The 21,378-nt window shown below is 47.7% G+C and overlaps 1 protein-coding gene across 1 annotated transcript in view; it reads right to left on the bottom strand.

Moving 5' to 3' along the window:
• LOC115322210 (arylsulfatase B) overlaps window positions 1–21,378 on the bottom strand; it is a 44,375-nt gene that overhangs the window by 10,374 nt on the left and 12,623 nt on the right. The window contains exons 7-8 of the mRNA XM_042292535.1: window positions 10,107–10,233; window positions 7,535–7,831 (exon numbers count right to left, since the gene is read on the bottom strand). Of these exons, the coding sequence (XP_042148469.1) occupies window positions 7,535–7,831; window positions 10,107–10,233 (424 nt within the window). The remainder of the gene's footprint in view (window positions 1–7,534; window positions 7,832–10,106; window positions 10,234–21,378) is intronic.

Below are 21,378 nucleotides of genomic sequence, written 5' to 3'. Positions count from 1 at the left end.
ATATGAAATTGAGTCTGCCCGATATATCATAGTCCATTTCAAGAATACTGATCTCTACCGGTGCAGTCCGCTTGGTAAGGTTAGTCGAGGCGTCTGTATAAACATAAGTCCAACCTTTACACAAGTCATCCAGGCACTCAGAAGTGATTGAGCGAGCGACAAACATAGAGAAATTCATTCGCCTTCCACTGTGGATTCGGGAACGTCTCGTATAGCTCCGAGGGAGGACGCGTGGAATGTGGTGGTAGACGAAGGATAAGTTCACTAGGAGCTTCAACCTCGAAGTCGAATCGTCTCGCTTGGCACCCTAGGTGAGCGTTCGACCTGCTCATATGAGCGATGTTGCACACCGCTCTCTCTTCATGTCTCAAAGACAGTGGCCATTCTTCCGCTGTAACAATTGTCGTCATATTTTCTGCTGAAGGAGGGAGCCCCAAGTAGCTTTGTAGCGCCGACCAGTGACAAGCATTGATGTCTAGGATTTGTGCTTGAAGTTGACGGCACCGTTCAAGCTTCATGCGTACTTCAGGTCTCCATGTCACCCGGTCATCAATAAGAACGCTGTGATACGTGTGGATTTTCACCCTTTTAACTGGCCGTCCAGCAAGGTTTGGACATAGCGAATTCTGTGGTCCTCGGCCTATGGGTAGGTAGAGGAGTGAGGCAGTCTTCTCCGCTGAGAGCGCAAGGCCTAGTTGCCCTATGGCTAGTGCGGTAGCGTTCTGTGCCACCTGGAGTAGATTACGGATTCCTATGGCGTTCCTTGGGAGCCCGACACACCACAACACAATATCATCCGCGTAGATTGCCATGCCTATCCGAAGAGCTCGATTTTTTGCTGGAAGGCATCGAGGGAGGACACTAATGGCGAGATTGAAAAGAAGAGGGCTTAATACACTTTGTTGGAGTACCTCTTGAGCAATATGTCTAGATGTGCTAGTAGCACCTGGAAATTTGACGCTCATTGACCGTTTAGAAAGAAAAGCCTCAATAAAAGATGAGACTCTACCACAGACCCCAAAATGTTTTAGTGGGTGGATGATGGTTGGAAGTGGCAATGGATCAAATGCACGACTGATGTCGAGGAACACTCAGTGTACCATTTTCCCTGTAGCTTTGGCTTCTTCTAGGATCGACGCGAGGTCCCATATTTTATCAGCAGTGCACCTTTTACCTCCTAGGCCAGCGAGTTCGGGCGAGAAGGCTCCCACTCTATCAAAATGCCAGGTAGGACGTCGGAAAACCATTCGTTGAAGAAACTTTCTCAAGCCATTTGTCAAGGAAACCGGTCTGTAGGATTAATATTAAAAAAATTCGAACACCAACCAAGCCCTTCTGTAGGGATCCAACGTTTCAAGGCCAATTCGGCCTCTTCTTCAGGGGCGACTACGGTTATGGCCGTTGAGGAGCAGTGTCCTTTCCTTTTTTTCTTCAGCGTGGGTCTGGTATTTTTCTCCAACGGCTCTGCCTTTTTCAATAATGTGACGAAGCCCGTTCACATAGGCGGATGTTAAAGCCCCTAGAGATCTATTGATGTTCTGTGGCGTTGTTTGAATATGCCATGATTCTAGGAACAGTCTTTTTCGAGGATTTGTCTCAGCGTCAACGATGCATGCGTTGTCGAAGTCAATGCGATGGTCCTTGACGTCGCAGTGCTCAGCGAACGCGCTACGCTCGTGATCGAACTTGCGCACGTCGTTTTTATGTTGACGGGTTCTCTCTGTAAAGGTCTTCGTTTTGCCGATGTATGAGGCCGCGCAAACCCCGCACAGAGTCTTATATATAACGCCTTGGGCCCTTTCTTTACCAGGGCGATCTTTTGGGTGTGGCATGAGTCGTCCAAGGGTAGACACAGGTTTGTGCGCTAGTTGGATACCCCCTTTCGCAAGCACACGTGCCAGTGCCTCGCTTGTTCCGTTGATGTAGGGAACGCTGATGCGGGAGGTTGGGCGGAAATTCGCACTTAACTGTTGCTGCATGTGTCGTTGGTTTCGGCCTACACGGCGGGCAACGCGATGGATGAAGCTGCTCGTGTAGCCGTTTTTTTTTAAGGTCAGCAATGACGGTTTGTTCCTCCTTTCTTTTGTCCTCTTCTGATGAGCAGATGGTCTTTGCCCTGGTTAAGAGTGTCCTGACCACCGACGCCTTAGGATTGGCTGGGTGTCTGGCTTGAAACTGGAGGTAGCGTTCAGAGTGCGTCGGTTTTCGGTATACAGAGAATTTTAGCTCTTCCTTTTGCCGTTTTACTAGCACGTCCAGGAAAGGTAAGGTGCCGTCCTTTTTGCGCTCCACAGTGAACTGGATGGCCGGCTCGATGGTGTTGAGATGCGCCAGGAATTTGTCCACTTCAGATTTTTCCAGGACGCAGAAGCACTCATCTACGCACCGCAAGAAAATCTTGGGTGGTGTGGATAATGACTGCAGTGCCTTCTCTTCGTTAGCTTCCATGCAGAGGTTTGCCGTCGTGACGGAGATGGAAGCACCCATCGCGGTTCCACTGGTCTGCTTGAAGAACTCCCCCCTAAAGCTGAAATATGTACTGTTGAGGCAGAGCTCAAGGAGGCGGCTCAGTTAATCCACGCTGAGGTTCGTTCTGTCGCTGAGATTTTGTCTTTTTCTAAAGCGTTCCTAGCCGTGGCGACTGCCGGGGGAACATGAACACTTGTAAAAAGCGAGATGACATCGAACGATACCATGGTGTCCTCAGCGCTCAGCTTTAATAGTGCAACCTTCTCTACGAAATCGCTGGAATTGCGCACATAGGTCGTCGTATTTCCCACAAGAGGAGAAAAGGTGCGATGAAGATAGTTGGAAAGAGCACGAAGTAGCGAGGTGGTAAAATCTACAATAGGCCGAAGAGGAACGCTAGGCTTGTGAATCTTCGGAAGGCCATATAAGCCTGAAGCAGATCCATTCCTACAGAGAAGTCGCAGGTGGAGGCTTCTTGAGTCAGGTTGCTTCTTGAAAATGTCCGCTAGAACTTTGTTCATTCTTGCCTGGACTTGTGATGTAGGGTCCTTTGGCAGCTTTTTATAAGCGGAAGTATTATGAAGATCGTTCACGATCTTCTTAACACTGTGTCGATCTTATGGAAACATGATCACTGCCTCCAGTGTCCTGCTGGGCTGTCCACAAGGCGACAGCATGCGACGGTACCCACGTTAGATCTATTGTGCTGGCGTTCGTTCCTCTTCTACAAAATGCCCTTGACCTGTCATTGAGAGCTCGCAGCTGAAGGGCTGCCGCAGTATCTTCAAGCTGTCGTCCACTGGCGTCCGTTCGAGTCCCGCCCCAGGATTCGTTGTGTGCGTTAAAATTTCCCAATATAAGAAACTGTCCTCAGCTACATTTGTGAAATTCTTCTAGCACCTTCGCGTCCAATACACCATGCGGGACAGTATATGCAGAAATAACCGTTGTGACGTGCCGGCCTAATGCGATCATCACCCCGGGGTGTTCTGCAATCTCTGAAGACAAGTATGAAAGGTCAAGGGGGGCACGGTGAACATTGGCATTGGACCCAGCACTGCCAATCGCAATCTTCCATTGGTGCTTAGGGTTGCTCTGTGATGGAAGACGTACGCAGACAGACGGACCTTCCCTGGTATCGCGTACGTTTCTCGTAGAGCCAGTGCATATATTCGTTCGGTTACAAGGGTTTGGCGGAGGATGGGAAAGCGAGTGCGTAAACCATTCATATTCCATTGAAGGAGAAAAGGAAACACTGGGCTACGTCTTTCTTTATGTTTCCGGGGGGTACTTTGTTGGCGGCGTTGGTCATTCGAGAGTCCTGCTAACATATCCCAAGAAGAGGAATCATAGTTTGCAGAATCGTCGTGACTGTGCAGGCCCATGAGGTCTGAATATTTCCCAATATAGCAAAGGCTATGTTCTCAGCGGCTATTATTATGGACGTCCATCCAGGGGCTTCGCCAGCAGATGCTCATTTGTACTCGGCGTCTCCCTCTTTTGTGGAAGAGCGCCGTCATGTTTGTGGCGGTTGTTTGGATATTTGTTTCGGGCGTTCCGACGTAGCCGCTGCCAGTGCACCGTTCCCAGCACTTCCATGGGCTGGTTGTGTGTTAGACGACAAAGAATGGGTACCTTCAGTTGCCAACGCGTCGGTAACAGCTCTTGACTTCGAAGGATGTTTTGCATGTTGCCTTAGCCTCTCTGGCTGGGCATCCGCTTCGCCATACCGGCATGCCTTCTGGTCCTCCAAGGCTGACCTGCCCACACGAAATCCAACCGAATAGGTACAGGAGTAAGTGATTATCTCCCGCCTTTTGGTCCACTTCGGGCAGGCATGTGATGTAGCATAGGGATCTCCCCTGCAGTTAACATATCTGAGTGTCGGTGACTGCCACATAGCATCTGATGCTTCCTGATGTTCTCTGCATCGTTTGCAAACCATGGCGCGCGTGCAGGAGACCTTCATGGGACCAAATATGCCGTAGTTGTTGCATTGGAGTGGTCTTTCCGTATAAGGCGACACAGGGTGGCGAACTCACCTCAGCAGAACATAGTTTGGCAGCTGACTACTTTGCAATGTGAGTTTCACGACTCGTGACTTTTCAAGGCGTCTGATGTCGGCGAAATTGCTCTCTGAGCGGAGATCCTCTCCCTTTTGTTCTTCGGTAGAGTCCACGTCGACGTCCCGGATGACGCCGACTGTCGTGGGCCCAGACAAGGCTGAGTGAAGATCGAACCGGTATACGACATAAGTCCGTTGTTTTCAGTAGCGCCTGTGCAGCATGTTTGTCCAGAACGTCGGTGGCGATCAGGTTGAGACGGTCGTTACACCGAACCGGACAAGCAGATTCCTGACATGTGCCTTTCAGTGCTTCTGTAAGCTTCAGGCTACTGACATATATTAAGGAAAAAACAGTGGGCGCGCAGGCGAGCTGGTGGATGTTGATCATGATGTAGAAAACCCGAGACTGTGGTAAAAGCCGGGAAACTTTTTTTCTTTTCTCTGTCTTCTTTTCTTCTGTCTTTCTTGTTCCCCTGTCTTTCTTCTTCTCCTTCTTTTCCCCTGTCTTTCTTCTTCGACCAAGGTTTCCTGCTTTTACCACAGTCTCTGGTTTTCTAATCTACATCATAATTGACATATGTTAATTTTGTTTCTAGATTAGCGGAACGATGAAGACAGTAAAATTATCGGTTTTTCGCTTTTCTGGACATACCCCTTCTGTGCTTGACAATGAACACGTCGTTTTTTAGTGTGAGTCGGCGGAAGTCACGTGGCTGTGATATTTTTTTTCCCCCCGTCAAAGTATTTGCAGCCTTTTCGAAGCCACAAAAATAGGGTATCATATCTCTTTTCTCTTTTTAATATTGTGCGTGTGCCTTCGATGACCCACAACTTTGACTACATTTGGTGGTTGTGTCTAAACTCTAAACCATAGAAAACGGCACGTGACCACGGAGAAAAAAGTGAGCGCGACTCAAACTGTCCCGTTCTCATTCGGCGTTTTTCGAGGGGAAAGAAAACGAATGTCGAGCCCCGAATCGCTTTCTGCATAGTTAGGCTCTCATATTTCATGTGCAATTGAAAACCTTGGCGAGCATAAATACCCTGTCAGTGTCCCTTTAACATACATGGCTCGTCTTGTGCTTTACTTCTTCTGCGTCCCGCCTTTTTTGCGCTATACCATTTACTACGTATGTTTATTAATGGGAGATTGTGGCCGACTGGGCTAGTGCACACTAGCGCACACCAGCTCGGAGCACGTAGAGCGAAAGCTCGCACTGCAGAACCCATGGATCCTGGGTTCAATTTCCAACCCTGCCCGTTTCGATCTGGATGAGCATCGTACCGGCGTGCGGTCGTGTATCACTACTGCGTGGTGCACGTTAAAGACCCCAGGTTAGCATTCGTACCGCACTGGCTAAATTGATTATCTACAGTGGGTAACAAAGACGCCATGTTCTGGCAGACTAAACTCCTGTTGTATAAACAACTAACGACTCATTTGTTTGTTTATTAATCTGACCTCCTATGAAGTTTATAATTTAAAATCCTGTAAGCTGTGCGGACAGTGGTAATGTCAGTATTAAAAATATCTATATATTGTGAGGCCACTTGTGTTTACTCAAATCTCAGTCCGAATCTATGTTGCTGATGCGTACAGCGTGCCTATTGTAGCGATAAAATAGTGGACGAAGTGAACAAAGGTTACGCACTACCCAGGCTAAAGAAAACGCCAGTTGCCGGCGCTTTCTGTTCGGGTGGAGAGGGTCACGTGGTACGCCGCTGGCGTGGTTTTCGTTGCCGGTGTCACCGGCAAGGGCTTGACAGCGATTGATCACGCGAAGTCGCCATCTGCGCCATTTATGTATGATGTTTTTCTTCTATCCCCTGTTTTAGTTTAAATTTAATCAAGTAAGGTTTTTTTTGGTATTTACGCTGCGCAGAAAACCATCAGAATGTCTAACCAACTAGACAATATCCAAGCATTACGTTTATAATTAGCATCCATGCTGTTACCAATTTTTATTTGTCCATTTACGATGTAAATCAAATCAAACCCTTCACTGCGGAGCACAGGGGCAAATTGGAGCTACGCTGGGGAACTCGCCGTCGCCGGAGGGGTCGGAAATGTAAGATGAGAAAGGAAAAACTCGCCGGGGCGGAGTCGAAAAAAGCTCCTCCCCTCCGCCCTTACGTCATATCCGAGAGATTCCCGCCAAAGTCGAGCTTACTTCAGATTACATGGTTCTGGCTGCGAGTTGAAGGGGTGAATGCTGCTTGTTTTTCTTTAATCTTTTTTCCCCGACTTCTATTCCCTGTGATAAAAAACGAACGGACGTTTCACAGGTCATTAACGTCAGGGATCCGTTCTAAGCGGTATTTGCGCAAAGGACAAAAGTCGTTGCATCGGCCCTTTAAGGGTGAATGGAGTATACGTACGCAGGAGCTCGTGCCGTCATTTTGAAGCATAGAATCAGCACGCGCCAAAATTGCAAGCATGCCACGCCAACTGGTGCCCATCAGTGAAAGTTTGCGCGTGAACATAGCTTTGGCAAACTTGAAATTGCACGGGTTTGTCCGCAAGATCAGAGACTCGGCGGCGGCTGGTGGTTTTGCTTGCAATCGCCTACGTAGTCTACTAAAACTCAATTTTATCTAGTAGGTGTTTAGTGAGCGCACTTGCACCTAAGCTGGAAGATTGTGCAGAAAGCTGAAGGAAAGAGAACGAGCACGTGTTTTGGAGAAAATAGAAAGTCGAAAAATAGCAGGTCAAAGATACGGTCTGCAATCGTATGAAGTGCAAACTTCTCGTTCCTCTCCCACTGGAGCGCAAGCTTTAGCAGGGATTTATTTCAGAGACAACACGCAAAATGGCGTTCGCGCCGTCAAGGCATTAAATCCGCATTGAATACCTCTCTGGAGCATGGCCACCAAGCGGCACATAGTACATTCTAGGCAGTAATTGCCCTTACCACGATAGCGTGGATAACGGGCAAATATTCATTTACCAGCATATTCTTCGCTCGTAGGTTGGCTATTTGTTCCCGATGTACTACTCACCAGCAAGTTGGTATAAGGTGGGCAACCAGTCGCTGATGTGAAAAATATTATTGTAGTCGAAGCCCCGCATTCCGCTGAACAACGGGCTCCAGATGAAGCCGGGGACGTGGATACCTCCTTCCCATAGTGTTCGTTTCTGCCCCTTGAAGGGCCAGGAAGATGCGTAGTTTGGATATTCGCCGTTCGTGTCGCCACCGTTGTCCGATGAGAACACCAAAACAGTGTCGCTCAACATTCCTCGTTTTCCAAGGGCTTCAACAACGGCGCCCACCGACTCGTCGAGTGCGGACACCATGCCTGCAAAACGCAGGGAAAATAAACTTATGCCTATGTGCGCGAAGCCACATTGCGTCTTTTTTTTTAAACCAGAGTACAGGTTTGAGCTGCTCGAATTATATATATTGGAGACTGAAATCTACACTGAACAATGCATAAGGTACGCCGAATTTCGCCTTGTTCATAAGTTGGCGCCCTTCGGAACGAATGTATACTGTCGAACCATGCAGTCGTAAAACTTGAATACCTTTTAAAACTATACCTGGTTCAATGAATGCTGTCGAATCACTTAGACAGTGATTACCTCAATTCACGCTGTATTAAAACTATGGTTCGGCTGAAGTTGCCAAGATTTATCTATGATTATTTTTAAGTATTTTGATAATTCTTTATTCCCTTCTTACCAAGCTATATCTTGTTTTCGTCATTTGTATTCTCCTTTATATATATATATATATATATATATATATATGTATATATATATATATATATATATATATATATATATATATATATATATATATATATATATATATATATATATATATATATATATATATATATATATATATATATATATATATGTGTGTATATCCATGTATCTTTAACAATGCCTACTTAAACTCACTGATTTCCGTTGTACTCAATTTCTGAATACCTAAATACCGGATAGTACAACTTCTTTTTTTTAAAGCAGCCATTGGAAGTTAAAAACAAATTGAACTGGTGACTTAAAGACAGATGCGAGGGACGTGAATACGTCTTCGTCTTTTGACCTAGTTCTGTGAGATAGGGTAGGCTGTACACCAACTCTACTGGACCATAAGGCTTTTTCAGACCAGTGTTGCTAGTTTAGCGGGTTTCCCACTAAAATTAGCGGTTTTCTTATTTGTCTAGCAAGAAAAATGGCCGTTTTGCAGTTTAGCGCTATTTTTAGCGGCTGTCTAGTCATCTTAGTGTTATTCCTTTCCCGCAGCTCTAAGATCTTCTCCAGTTTACAATTATCCCTAGTAAAAAGCATAATTTTTGTTCTAGGTAAGAGTCACGGGGTTTTTATTTTTGCCCACACTCAACAAAATTGATGTTAATAAAAATAACTCTCTCGACTCCATTAAGATACAACTTTTGAAAACACTGAAACATGCTTTGATCTGATTTGGGCGTCAGCATATGAATTCGTTTTTCAACTCTGCATGACGACATGGGCCCTGTGAACTATGAACAATTCAGAAATAATGCGTGTTATATATACGCCTCTAAACTTTGAGACTGGTAACTGCAAGTTTCGAGCGACGTCAGACAAGTCAGATATATCTCTGGGGAAGAACATAAGTTCTTGAAATTTAGTCACGGAAGCTTTAAACCGCCACCAGATAGTGCACTAAATACAGAAACTACGCATGAAGATGTACGTCGGCAGGTGTAGCTATAAAACATACCTGGTAACACTTCACAATTGTTAGATCACTTTTCTATGATGCCCTCTGGATCAAAAAGGGTCGGAACTTCCTTTTAAGGGTTATTTTATTTAATCTGTCGTTGTCAGACTAGTTATAGAAGTAAATTGTGTAAAAATGTCATCCTTACGCTTTGCCTTAAATTTGGCTGTTTTTCAAAACTTTTTTTAGTTTTTAGTTGTGTTTTTTTTTTCTTTCATTAGTTGTCTGCACTGGTTCACACATTTGCGTTTCCGTGTGCTCGAGAAAGTTGAGTCTCCTTATTAACGCTTAAGACGAGAGGACACACTGGCGATATCTGTCTGGGCTAGTTTGCTGCAATATTTGGCCACAAAGCGCGCTGCTCCGTTGAAAAGTGCGGCTATTCTTCTAAACTTGGCTAAGAGGTCTGCGAAGGCTACCGAGACGTGATGACAAAATAATCGGGCATGTTAATTCACCCCCGTTTCAGACTGTCAACGATCCCATTGCTACCACTGCTTCACTCACGTAACAATAGTTTGGATCCCCTTTTTACGAGACCTCATGTGAGCCCAAAAGTGGTGTACCCTTGAAAGTAGTGCATAGGCGAATGTACGTCCAGAAACCCGGATGTGTCCTTTGAGGGCAATATCGAGCAAGCTCATTTAGCCTTGTGAAATATCACTCCATAGATTGGGAAGAATGGCACTGGGGCGGTGGTCCACAAGCGGTAGATCTTGGCATTTAAAACGGATACTGCACTAATGATTGCATGGAAGCTAGCAGAAACTACACCGGTTAAATGTATTCCTGTTGAATAATGTTATATGACAAGAAAAGACACGCGAGGGTTAATACGAATTACCCGAGAGACATACCCGCGTACAGAGTTCTGTTCCAGTGGCCTATGTCGTGATACTTGTCGCTGTATTTCTTCGGGGCCTGCAGAGGATCATTCTGGTTTGCAACATGTGGTGCTAGATGCGCCAGATACAGAAAGAGTGGCTACAAAAGAAGGAACAAATGTCGCTATTTCAGAAAACTTCGAACCCGCATATTATCGAGTTGCAGAGGCACATTTGATCCACTTAAGAAACTACCTCACTTTATATTTATAGAACGCACCCCTGAATCACAATGTACTAGCTAGAACTGCAATAATACTTAAAAAACAAGCGAGCTGGTGATGATTCATGGTAATAAAACCCGAGACTCAGGAACACAGAAGGGGACGAACGAACTAGCTAGAAGTCAATAATAAACATTATCATCCACCGACATCAATCTCTCTTTACGTAAGGAAGGCATCTAGGCCTGAGTTCGTTAAATTAGCCAGTCAAATACTGATTTTCTTTCCGTATTTCAGCTTTTGTCACGTGTTTACATTGTCATTGTGTGTTCCAATCAGTGATGTGTAGATATGGTTTATTTTAATTTGTTTCTTTAGGCAGTTGGCGAATGTTTCAGGCTGACACAATACTTGAAGATAATGCATCATTTGCAAGTGAGGTTCCCTGGTTGGTGACCTTTTATGCAATTAGGTGGAGCTCACACGGGCATAAGCAAGGTAGTCAAGCTTGTAAAAGCTTGTGTGTGCCCACAAGGGGAGCCATAGCACACGGGCGGAACAAGGGGTTTAGACTCTTGTATAAAACACGCGAAGTGCTATAGGAACACAAACTCTGCATCCTGCACCTAGCGAGCTCGATCAAAGCCATCTGTGCACTCCATTTTTTTTGCTAGACCTACCTTGTAGTCGCCGACAGTTTAAGAAACGCACGGCGTGGACAGTGCCGATCATCTTACTACCGTTTTGCAGCCAATAAGATTTTCGAATTAGCCGATATGTGGGCCGTAAAAGGAACTGCGAATTGCAAGATGGTTCAAGGTAATGAGCTACACTCAACTCTCCTTAAGTTTTCTGTCACTCTAATGGTATATTCGGCTGGTCAATTTCCAGTTTCTTGGAGCACTCTGAAAAGCCGGTGCCCATTCGGCGGGTCGAAATCGGGCACTCTAAGTATATTCGGTGGGTTGTTTCAGAGAGCTGCCAGATTTTCTGATCGCGCCCTCCTCTGACTCGTAGCCCTGTGAGACGCTTTAGCTTCGAAGTGGGAGCGGTGGGGACGCGTGCTAGAGGACCAGCCACGTGACCCCCCGCCGCTTCCGCTGTTGAGTTGAAAGAAAAAGAACCCAATACGGCCGATGCTGAAAGAGGTACGGAAACGAAATACTGGAGCTCATCACTTTGGTCAAATATGAAGCGGGTTAAAGTCTAACTTCACCAACACCAATAATTGGTAGGATAACGCGAGAAAACGTATTTTAAACTAAATAAAGCGGTAACCAAAATTCACCTCGTGGATGTCTTCTATGGAATGTCGTGATGACAACATGTTAGTAAGAGCAGCGCCTCACTCATAGCGATTACTTAGGCTTGAACGTAGTACCGAGGCACTTTGGTGAAAAACGTGACATCAGAGTTAGCCACCATTCATTTCAGTATCGGGTGGTCTTTCCGGCAACGATTATTTGGGGTCGTTTGGGGATGGTGTACGTGCGATGTAATATCGACGTCACGAAATGTCTATTTAAACAGGCCCGAATGCCCACCTCTCCCGATGACGGGATAGCCACCTTGGTCGACTGCAACCAAGCGGATCGCTACGAAGTCACCACAACAGCCATTTTTTGCTGAAGGGAGACGGCCCGCACGGCTCTGCAAAGCGACGCGCACGTAAACATATCACTGCGGCGTTTTTCGTGGCTTCGGGGATGCGGGAGGGAGCCGACATTCCAGGAAGATACGTTTGAACTAAAAGACTGTCATCACAATCCAGGCAAATATCTGTTCACACAGTGAGCGGAACCACATTGGCACCGCGATCTTAGTAACCGCTTCGGGAGCGCTCTTTTACAACCGATTTTATGAACCGCTGGGCCATTAGACAGTCGCAACCCGCTGCTGGCGTGACGCTCGGCAGCAAAAAATTGGAGCGGCATTGAGTAGCTCCCAACAACTGCTCTAACTCGACATGTGTTGGCGTACCGTCATGTCGGAATAAAATTGACATACTAAAAAAGTGAAAGCCGTTTACAACTCCCTGTAACGCCGAATTGGAGCGCAGCTCTTGAGGAGGAAGAGTGAAGGGTACTGAGGGGAGGGTAGACCCCTCCTCCTTCTCCTCCTCCTCCCCTCATTCTTTAATATGCTCCGGGGGGGGGGGGGTCACGTGACCTCGGGGGGGGGGGGGGGTCACGTGACTTCGGGGAGGGGTGTCACGTGACCTCGGGGAGGCGTGACCTGGGGGGTCACGTGACCTTGGGGTGTCCCGTGGGGGTCACCTTGGGGATCACGTGACCTGGAGGGGTCACGTGATTTTGGGGAGGGGACCACGTGACCTCGGGGGTCACGTGACCTTGGGGTGACCTTGGGCGTCACGTGACCTTCAGGGGGTCACGTGGGCTCACCTTGGGGGTCACGTGACCTTGAGGTGACCTTGGGAGGGGTCACGCGACCTTGAGGTGAGCTTGGGAGGGTCACGTGACCTCGGGGGGTCACGTGACCTGGAGGGGTCACGTGACCTTGGGGTGGCCTTGCCGGTCACGTGACCTTGAGGTGACCTTGGGAGGGGTCACGTGACCTTGGGGTGACCTTGGGGCGCCTAAGAGCTGCGCTCTAAAAACGTGTACGTGCCCATGTTGTGAAGGCAATTCGTATTGCGTTTCTTTAAGCTTGATAACACAAAAAAGAAGATAGAATCGAGGAGAGTGTCCCTTTTAGAAGAGAGCGTTCGCCATCGCTACATCTGAAAACAATCTAGAGAACACGAGTGGAAAAACTGATCTTTGCCCGAAATAGAGGTCAGGGTTCAAACTATTCATACGAGAAGGGTCCATAAAGGCCGCGTGGGCATCTTCCAGTCAGCAAGCCTGCCGGTTTTGTGCAGATGGTCTCTTTCCGGGTCGTCGGAGCAACGTTGCGTCGGAGTGTCTTGATAAGCCTAGCGTTCCTAAAACTACTCCTTGGCGGTCGCTTGGTCAGTGAGATCGTTGTCGTTGTATAGCTTTTTCGGGTATCCGTGGTTCCAGCCTTTGTCTCCGCTGCGGCGTTCAGTTTCAGGTACTTTTAGAGCGTAGCTCTTAGGCGCCCGCTTCCGGCTTGAGCGGTGTCGCCGACGGTGTAACCGCGCCGTGCATATGAGAAATTTTCCATAATGCAACGCGCGAGACTCGTGACGTCACGAGGGCCCCGCGTGGTGCATTATGGGACATTTCCCATGATGCAACGCGCGGGGAGGAGGAGGAGGAGGGAGGAGCAGGGGGAGGAGGAGGGGAGAAGGAGAAGGGGGAGGAGAAAGGAGGAGGACGAGGGGGAGGGGAGGAGGAGGATGGGGATAACGGAAAAGGAGGAGGGATGAGGAGGAGGATAGGAAGAGGGAAGGAGGAGGAGGCGAGAAGCACGGGAGCAGTAGATTAGGAGGGAGGAGGAGAGGGTGCGGATGAGGAGGAGGGGTATACCGTACTTTCCGTACCTCCCATCCTCCTCCTCAAGAGCTGCGCTCTAATTCGGCATTACAGGCTTTCATTGTTTTTGTGTTTTTTTTTTTTCTTTTCTCTTGCTTGAGGATATTCCACGCATGGTTCAAGCCATGAAAACAGCTCTCATGGGGTCCAGGTCACGAGCACCGACTCGAGGACAGGTGGAAACAGCAACCCAACATCATTCCGGGCAAATACAACACCAAGCCACATACACGGCGACAAACATGTCCCAGGCGAGCTCGGATAGAGATCAAACATTGGTAACACGGGCGGAATTCAAGACCTCTATGGCGGGAATGATCGCCAGCATCAAGGCCGATCTCCAGAACGCCATCATGAGCATGATCAGAGAGATCGTGGAAAAGAAGCTTAAAGCCATTATAACACCCATTCTGCATGAGGCTGTCCGCTCATTGTTCCGAGGCCAAGAAAACAGTGGCAAACCAAACTCGTCAAGCGCCAACACGATGAGCCACGACAGTCCAGCTGGCTTCAACTAATAACGGGGTTTCAAATCGGGGCCAAGCCCCGAGGCCGCCATGTGTTGTTCAATGGAACTGTTACGGACTCGCGGGAAAGGTAAGTGAACTGACCAAACTTGTTTTAACTATAGAGAAACCAGTAGCCCTTCTGCTCCAGGAGGTAGAAGGTGTAGAAAAACAAATAGCGGGGTGTAACGTATATATGACTCCGACCTTGCACAAGAAGAGGGGACAACCGCGCAGAGGATCTAATACACCGAACGTGCCGGTAGCTAAAGGACAAGCAGCCGTGTTCGTAGATTATAACCCACCGCAAGATCAGATCGACATGTCGCAATGGTGTAACGAATATTACGAAATTGTGGCAGTGCTGGTGAAGACCGGTGCTTGTTGGTTGGTGGTGGTATCGGTTTATGAGCGCCCGGGATATAACGTGCGCAGCAACGCGACCACTTGGATTCCACACCTGAAACTCGCAGCGGGGAAGGTACCAATTATCGTGGGCGGAGACTTCAACGCGACGCACACCATGTGGGAATACTCCCGTGACTCACTCAAAGGCGAGGAAACAGCTGTAGCAAAAACTCTGAACTGCTTTAGACTCACGAACGACGTAGATATGCCGACGCGAATAGGTATGCACGCGAAGCAGAAGGACGTCCACACCCAACCTCATCTGGGCAACTCGAAACATCGGACGCGAGTAGAAACTTTCGAAAGACTGTATGGGCAATGACCATCTATCAATCACAGTAAGACTGACCCATTTCTCTACCGGTGTAAAGAAGCGGGTACAAAAACGAGTGAAATGGGACAAATTTAGGGAAGCTTTTACTCAAGGGCTGACCGAGAGCGGGTTCATAAAAAGACTACAGGCAGCCACACAAGTCATAAAGCTCAAGGAAGGCGACCCGACACCGGATTCACACCTTCTCAACCTATAAGCCTTCCAAATCGAAGCCCTGGAAAGATATAAGAGTGAGGGCAAACCACCAGCATTAAGGGCAAAGCTCAATCTGGCGACGGCGACAGCGAAGAGGTATGCCAACCAACTTGCTAGGCAGCAGTGGCAAGACCACTCTGTCTCATTCAACGGTAAGACGGGCCTTGACAAGATGTGGAAGACGTACGTCCCAAGCTATGCAAGGCCGAAAAACGAGCAGGACTGCAGCACAAAACATCGCGCTGGCTCTGCGAGTTTCAGAAGATCAAATGGCAGCAGAAGCCGGGCAACTCTTCTTCCCGCAACCCGCAACACCCACCCCACAGGAGACTTACAAGCATCAGGACTATGCACTAGGGGATCCTGCCAGCGCCCTCTTTACTATGGGGGAGCTGATCTCGGCCCTAAGGTGGTGCAAAACCAAGAGCACGCCAGACCCAGACGGCATTGCCTATGCTTTCCTTAGGAACCTGCCAGACGAACATTCAGAGGAGCTCTTAAGACGGATCAACCAAATCTGGACCACAGGTCAAGTTCCAGAAGAGTGGAAGACGTCCTGGGTCATCTCGATTCCCAAACTAGGTAAGCCCACATCATCGCTTGCTAACATGAGACCCATTTCACTAACCTCGAATTTATGCAAGCTCACAAAAAGAATGGCGTTATACAGGATTCAGCAAATTCTAGAGAACAAATGCACATTCCACTACACGCAACCAGGCTTCCGAAGACACCTCGGGACTCTGGAGTCTCTTGATGATCTCAACGGATGTGCTGGAAACACCTTCCCACGTTGATCTACGCATCGTTGTAGCAGAGGACGTCAAAAAAAGCGTTTGACTCTGTACCACACAAGTCAACTATCGACAGTGCAGTCGCCCATGGTGTCCAAGGAGTACCACTCAACTTCATCAAATCCTTCTTGGAGGGGCGGAAATTTACAGTCAAAATGGGAAACACCGCAGGCCCAGAAACACCTAATGAGGTCGGAGTCACTCAAGGCGCAGTCTTTTCACCTACGCTGTTCAACCTAGTCATGGCCGACCTCCCGCCTCGCCTACTCCGGATCCAAGACCTCTGCTTCATTATCTATGCAGATGATATTACAATCTGGACCAAAGGCGCAGCGGTCGGAAGACAAGAAGAGGTACTACAGGAGACACTGGACACCATCGTAGAGTTTCTGAATTCCGTAGGCATGTTTGCAGCACCAAATAAGACCTCCTACATAGTGGTGGGCAACCGACGTATTCAATCTCAGACATAAGCACAGAACATGCGCCTGACCATGAAGAGAGATGAGATACAGAGAGTTGAAAGTTTGAGGATTCTCGGACTATTCCTCGATCAAAACGGAAGGCCCCATACCTGGATGAAGAGGGTAGCGAAAACCTGGAACAGCACGCTGCACATGATCAGATGAGTGGCCACGAAGAAATGGGGTGCTAGAGGAAGGGTAACACGTACCCTAGCCCTGGCGCTTCTGACTTCGAAAGTACTCTATGCATACAATTACAATGGACTTACTCAAACAGAAGTCCTAAAACTTGAAAGGCTCAACAGGGAGGCTATGAGAGCATTTAGCGGACATCCACGATTCGCAAAAATCAAAGACATGGGCATACACTCTACGCTCAATACTCTCAGGGAACAGGCAGACGCACTTAACGGAACCGACTCAAGACAACAGAAGCGGGAAGAGCCATACTGCGACATATCGGTTACACAACGGATCACCTTCCGACGCTCCCAAACCGAAGTCTCGAACACACAACCATGCAGCTTACTACATTTGCCCCACTGGCTCGCAACATGGGGAAGGACAACGAAAAGCGGCGGTTCCAAAGATTCATGGATCACATCAACTTTGTTCGAGAGTAGAGCAGAGATTTGACCAACCTGTGCGTATACACAGATGCCGCACTGCGAGGAGACGGACAAGGAGCCATTGGATGGTTCATGGTAAACTCCCAGTCCCCATGCAGTCAAGTACTTAAGGGCGAATGTATAGCCTCAGGGAAGCTGAGCTAGAAGCTATACTCGCAGGAGTCAAACGAGTGGTCACACACTGCAGCAATTCAGCAGCCCTCTACAAACACGTGTGGGTATTCACTGGCAGTAGGAAGGCACACGCAAAATACGACAACGTTGACACTATAGCAACACCGTCCGACAGCTGCGTAAATTAGAACAAGTTGCAGATGAAGGACGCGTCCTTCGAAAAAATGACCAAGTTTAGGGCATAATTGCCCGTTGGGTATATGTTCGGACATTTTTTTTAAACTCATCTTGAATAACAATAATCACATCTTAAGACGACACTTGCCTAGGCTATACATAAATCATTCTTAAAAAAAAGTTTAACATCTCTACCATAAATAGCTTCGGCTATAGCGCGCTTCAAGTATGGCACAAACGACAATTTTCAAAAACCCGTCGTCCTTCCTCGCTTCTTCGGGAATTTATTTCTTTAAAACTAAGCATGCCAGAACATTGGAATAAACGGCATTGTCTATCGTAAGGAACGCGGCACTGTATGTAAAAATTCGAGAAAAAGAAACTACGAATGTATCTCACTACTTGAATTCAAATGAAACCGTCCCCCGGTCTTTCGAAGTTCGTCGAACTTTTGACTTTTCAGGATTCAAAAGTTCAAAACTTTTAGAATTCTCTAGATAAATAAATTGGAAAGTTCGAAAATTATCGAATTCCTTAGCTTGAGAAGTTCGAAAATTCGAAAAGCTTTGAACTTTTTAGTGCAAGACGATCGAAAGTTCGAAAATCATCGAATATTTTGGTCTATCAAGTTGAAAGTTCGACAAGCAACGAATTTCGCAGCGTAAGAAGTACGGAAGTTCGAAAAGAATCAATTTTTTAGCGCAATAAGTTCATAAAGTTGGAAAAACATTGCATTTTCAAAGTGCAAAGTTCGAAATTCAGAAACGCGTCGAACTTCTTAGTTCAACAGTTCGAAAATTCCACTACCGTCGAATTTTACGATATAGAAAGTTCAAAAATTCGAAACCTTTTGAACCTTTCGAACTTCTTGATTCGATCATCGAAACTTCGGTCGAAAAAAAGCTCCCGGCATCCCTAATTATAACCTCCTTGGTTCGGGCCGCTCGAAAAAGGGGCCGAGCATTCGGCTGACGCGCCGTTCTCTAGGTCGCATTTGGAGGCGCTCCCGTATTTCCCAGATGCAACTCAGACGAGTGAGCACTGAAGAACGACCAGTCGGATATACCATTAGTCTTAGTTCAGACATTTTTACACAAAGCACTGAGATAACCAGACACTGCAATCTAAGGATGCAGCTTAATGATGAATGATTTGAGCTCCGAAATGTTACGAATTCTAGTATACCTGACATCAGCATCTGAATCGTTTTTTCTACCTGGTCGTTTGCCAAGCTCCTACTGTGTAGTTAGGGTGCTTCGTTTTCGATTTTTATATTATTCAGATATCAAGCAGTAAAAATCGGGTGCTTTCTTCCAGTAGAGTAGATTGTCGAGCTAGTTGGTTTTGGAACTTGGAATAGCGCACTGTGCTGTCTGTTCCTCGTCTCTTTGTCCTTGTTTTTTGAGCGCTAAAATGTATTCCAAGATTTCTTCCAAGCTGGTAATCAGGACAAATCCAGGTTTTCAATCCATTATTCTGCAATTCGGCGTTTTCAAGTTGTGTTTATAGAAATATAATCATAATTAACAATAACGAGCAATAACTGGTTTCAATAAAGGATTTCTGTTTTACAATCAAGTATTTAAAGTCCACAACATTGCACTGGGAATAGTGGTATATTTTGATAATTCTATAGATATGTTGAAATACTTTTTTTTTAAATTTTAACCCGCATTTTTGTGCACCCGCTTTTATTAAAAATCTTGTATACCTTGTATCTCGTTTATATTTTAATTTTGTTGCGTGGACAATGCCAGATTGCTATTTTTATATGTGCCGGGAATTTAGGAAAGTATTCTAGCTTCTTCACTTTTATGGGTTTATACCGAAAGTGCTTTTCTTACTTTTATTTATTTATTTTTTGCTTGATGTCTTATATTACTTTTTAATCTTTGTTTTAATGACAATGTTAAACAACATTAATGTGTGCTAGTATTCATTCTTTACAATTTTATCTGTGCATCCATTTTCTCTTGGGTGTATGTATGTGTTGTGGGAACCGGGGGTGAAAGACGAGGCAGAGGGCACGTGACAGGCGATCGGCGGGGAAGACACGAGCTGGCGCGAGACATAGCGAGCGGAGCGAGGCTGGTAGCTGGACAAGGAACGTCGAAGCCAGGCTGCCTAGCCTGGGGTGCTATGTTGCGCCTTTTGCACTTCCAGGAGACTTGGAAGAGGGAAGTGACGTCAACGACACAGCAAATGCAGATTGGATGTTGACAGAAGAAAACGAAATCAACACCCAATCTGCGTTTGCTGTGTCGTTGACGTCACTTCCCTCTCCCTAGTCTCCTGGGAGTGCGAAAAGCGCAACATAGCCCCCCTGGCCCATAACGAACCCCGGAGCGGTCCACCAGCGAGGTCTGGAGCAAGACCGGTGGAAACGGCGAGCCCGGGCCATATGACCTGGGCTATGACGATCCCGGGGTGGTTCCGCAGCGAGACTCGGGCATTGATAGCCCGGGACAGCCAGCCTACGCAGCGCTGGCGTGGGAAAGGCGATCCGCAGGCCTGGGCATGGACCCCGACTGTGAGCTCTGATCGACGGGCGACAACAATGGTCGACGGGCCCGGACAACCGGCTCTCGACGACCGGCAACCGGGAGGTACAGTAAACCCATTCGCTGTCTTCTCGTTGCTGTATGTCACTCCCTGGGTGACGGGCGGAAGGTATACCGATCGGGCGGCGATTATTAGTATGGAGGGACCTCCCCCGTTAAGAAACCCACATTAAAATGGCGCATCCAACGTGGGGCCCGTTCGGTATGCCTCTGCTTCTAGTCGTCCCCAGAGAGTCCCATGGATTCGTTGAGCGGGTTGTTCACTAACGCTAACGATGCCCGTTGAGACAAAGTATTTCGGAATTTTGGTGACTTGTCTCACAGCAGAGCTCAGCAGGTGTCTCCTCGAATCGAGTACTTAAAGGTCTCGAAGGACGAGGTTGCGGACGTGCTTTCTCCGGTACCCCAGAACAGTGGTTGGCAGAAGGTGACCCAACCGGGGGGAACACGAGGAGCGCGGTTAAGATGTAAGAAAGTCGTCTTCGGAGGCAGAGGAGAGCCACGGCATGTTCGCTGGAAGGCAGGATAGCGACTGGCAGGAGGGAACACAGCCAGGACTTATTCCATATTTAGGATTTAGGCTTGGAGTGATGCGGTAGGCAAGCAAGCGCTTGTCGTGGCCCGGGGTGCAGATGGGTTTTTGTCAGTGGGTGTCGGAAAGATTGCGGGAATTGCAGTCGGCACCGGGAACACTGGCGGACGAGATTGTCAGCGGGTGCTGGATAAACTGGCGTCAATTCCAGTTGACACCGGGAACGCTGGCAGGCGAGTTAAGGAGCAGTATGATTTGTAACCGCTGGGCCAAGACGGCTAGTTGCTTCGCGTCACTCCAACAACCGACGGAAAGCAGAGGGACGACTCTCCCTTGAGGGGGTCGTTCCGAGAGAGCTACGAAATGTTTTATAAGATACTTTTTCGGCTTCACTCTGGCCGGTCGTGGCAGTGACAGCAAGACTTTTAATAAGTTATGTCTCGTCACGACCTGGCCGGGGATGAGGCGGTAGTCATTTTAGGTGGCTTGTAGTTGTCCAGCTTGCCTTGAGGCGTGAACGGTTTAAGCGGGCTTGCTCGCTGAGCTACCGCCCCCTCCGAGGACCGAGCAGTCCCTAGAGCTCGTATGCACGTGGACGGAATGGGACGCTGACGCTTACATCGAGTAGCACATGGTATATGTAGCCGTTGCGGAATTGCGGGTATGGTATTTGGTCATCCCGTTACAGGCTTTGGATCCCTTCGCTTGCGCAAAAGATGGACTAGGTTTACGCCATCGTTACCTGTTCTGAGGGAAACTCACGCTTTGAGCAACGCAGCTAGTGGTTTTGCCGTATAGCTTGCTCCGAGGTGAGAAGGGCACCCGAGGTAAAAAGACGCGAGCGTCGTGTCTTACGTCTAGGCTTACTCGGCGAGATACAAACGAGGAGGCTTGCCCGGTTCACATCGC

This window comes from Ixodes scapularis, unplaced genomic scaffold (assembly GCF_016920785.2).
Source record: "Ixodes scapularis isolate PalLabHiFi unplaced genomic scaffold, ASM1692078v2 PGA_scaffold3__209_contigs__length_174095766, whole genome shotgun sequence".
In the NCBI taxonomy this organism is placed as follows: domain Eukaryota; kingdom Metazoa; phylum Arthropoda; class Arachnida; order Ixodida; family Ixodidae; genus Ixodes; species Ixodes scapularis.
This window is presented reverse-complemented; position numbering and strand designations above follow the sequence as displayed.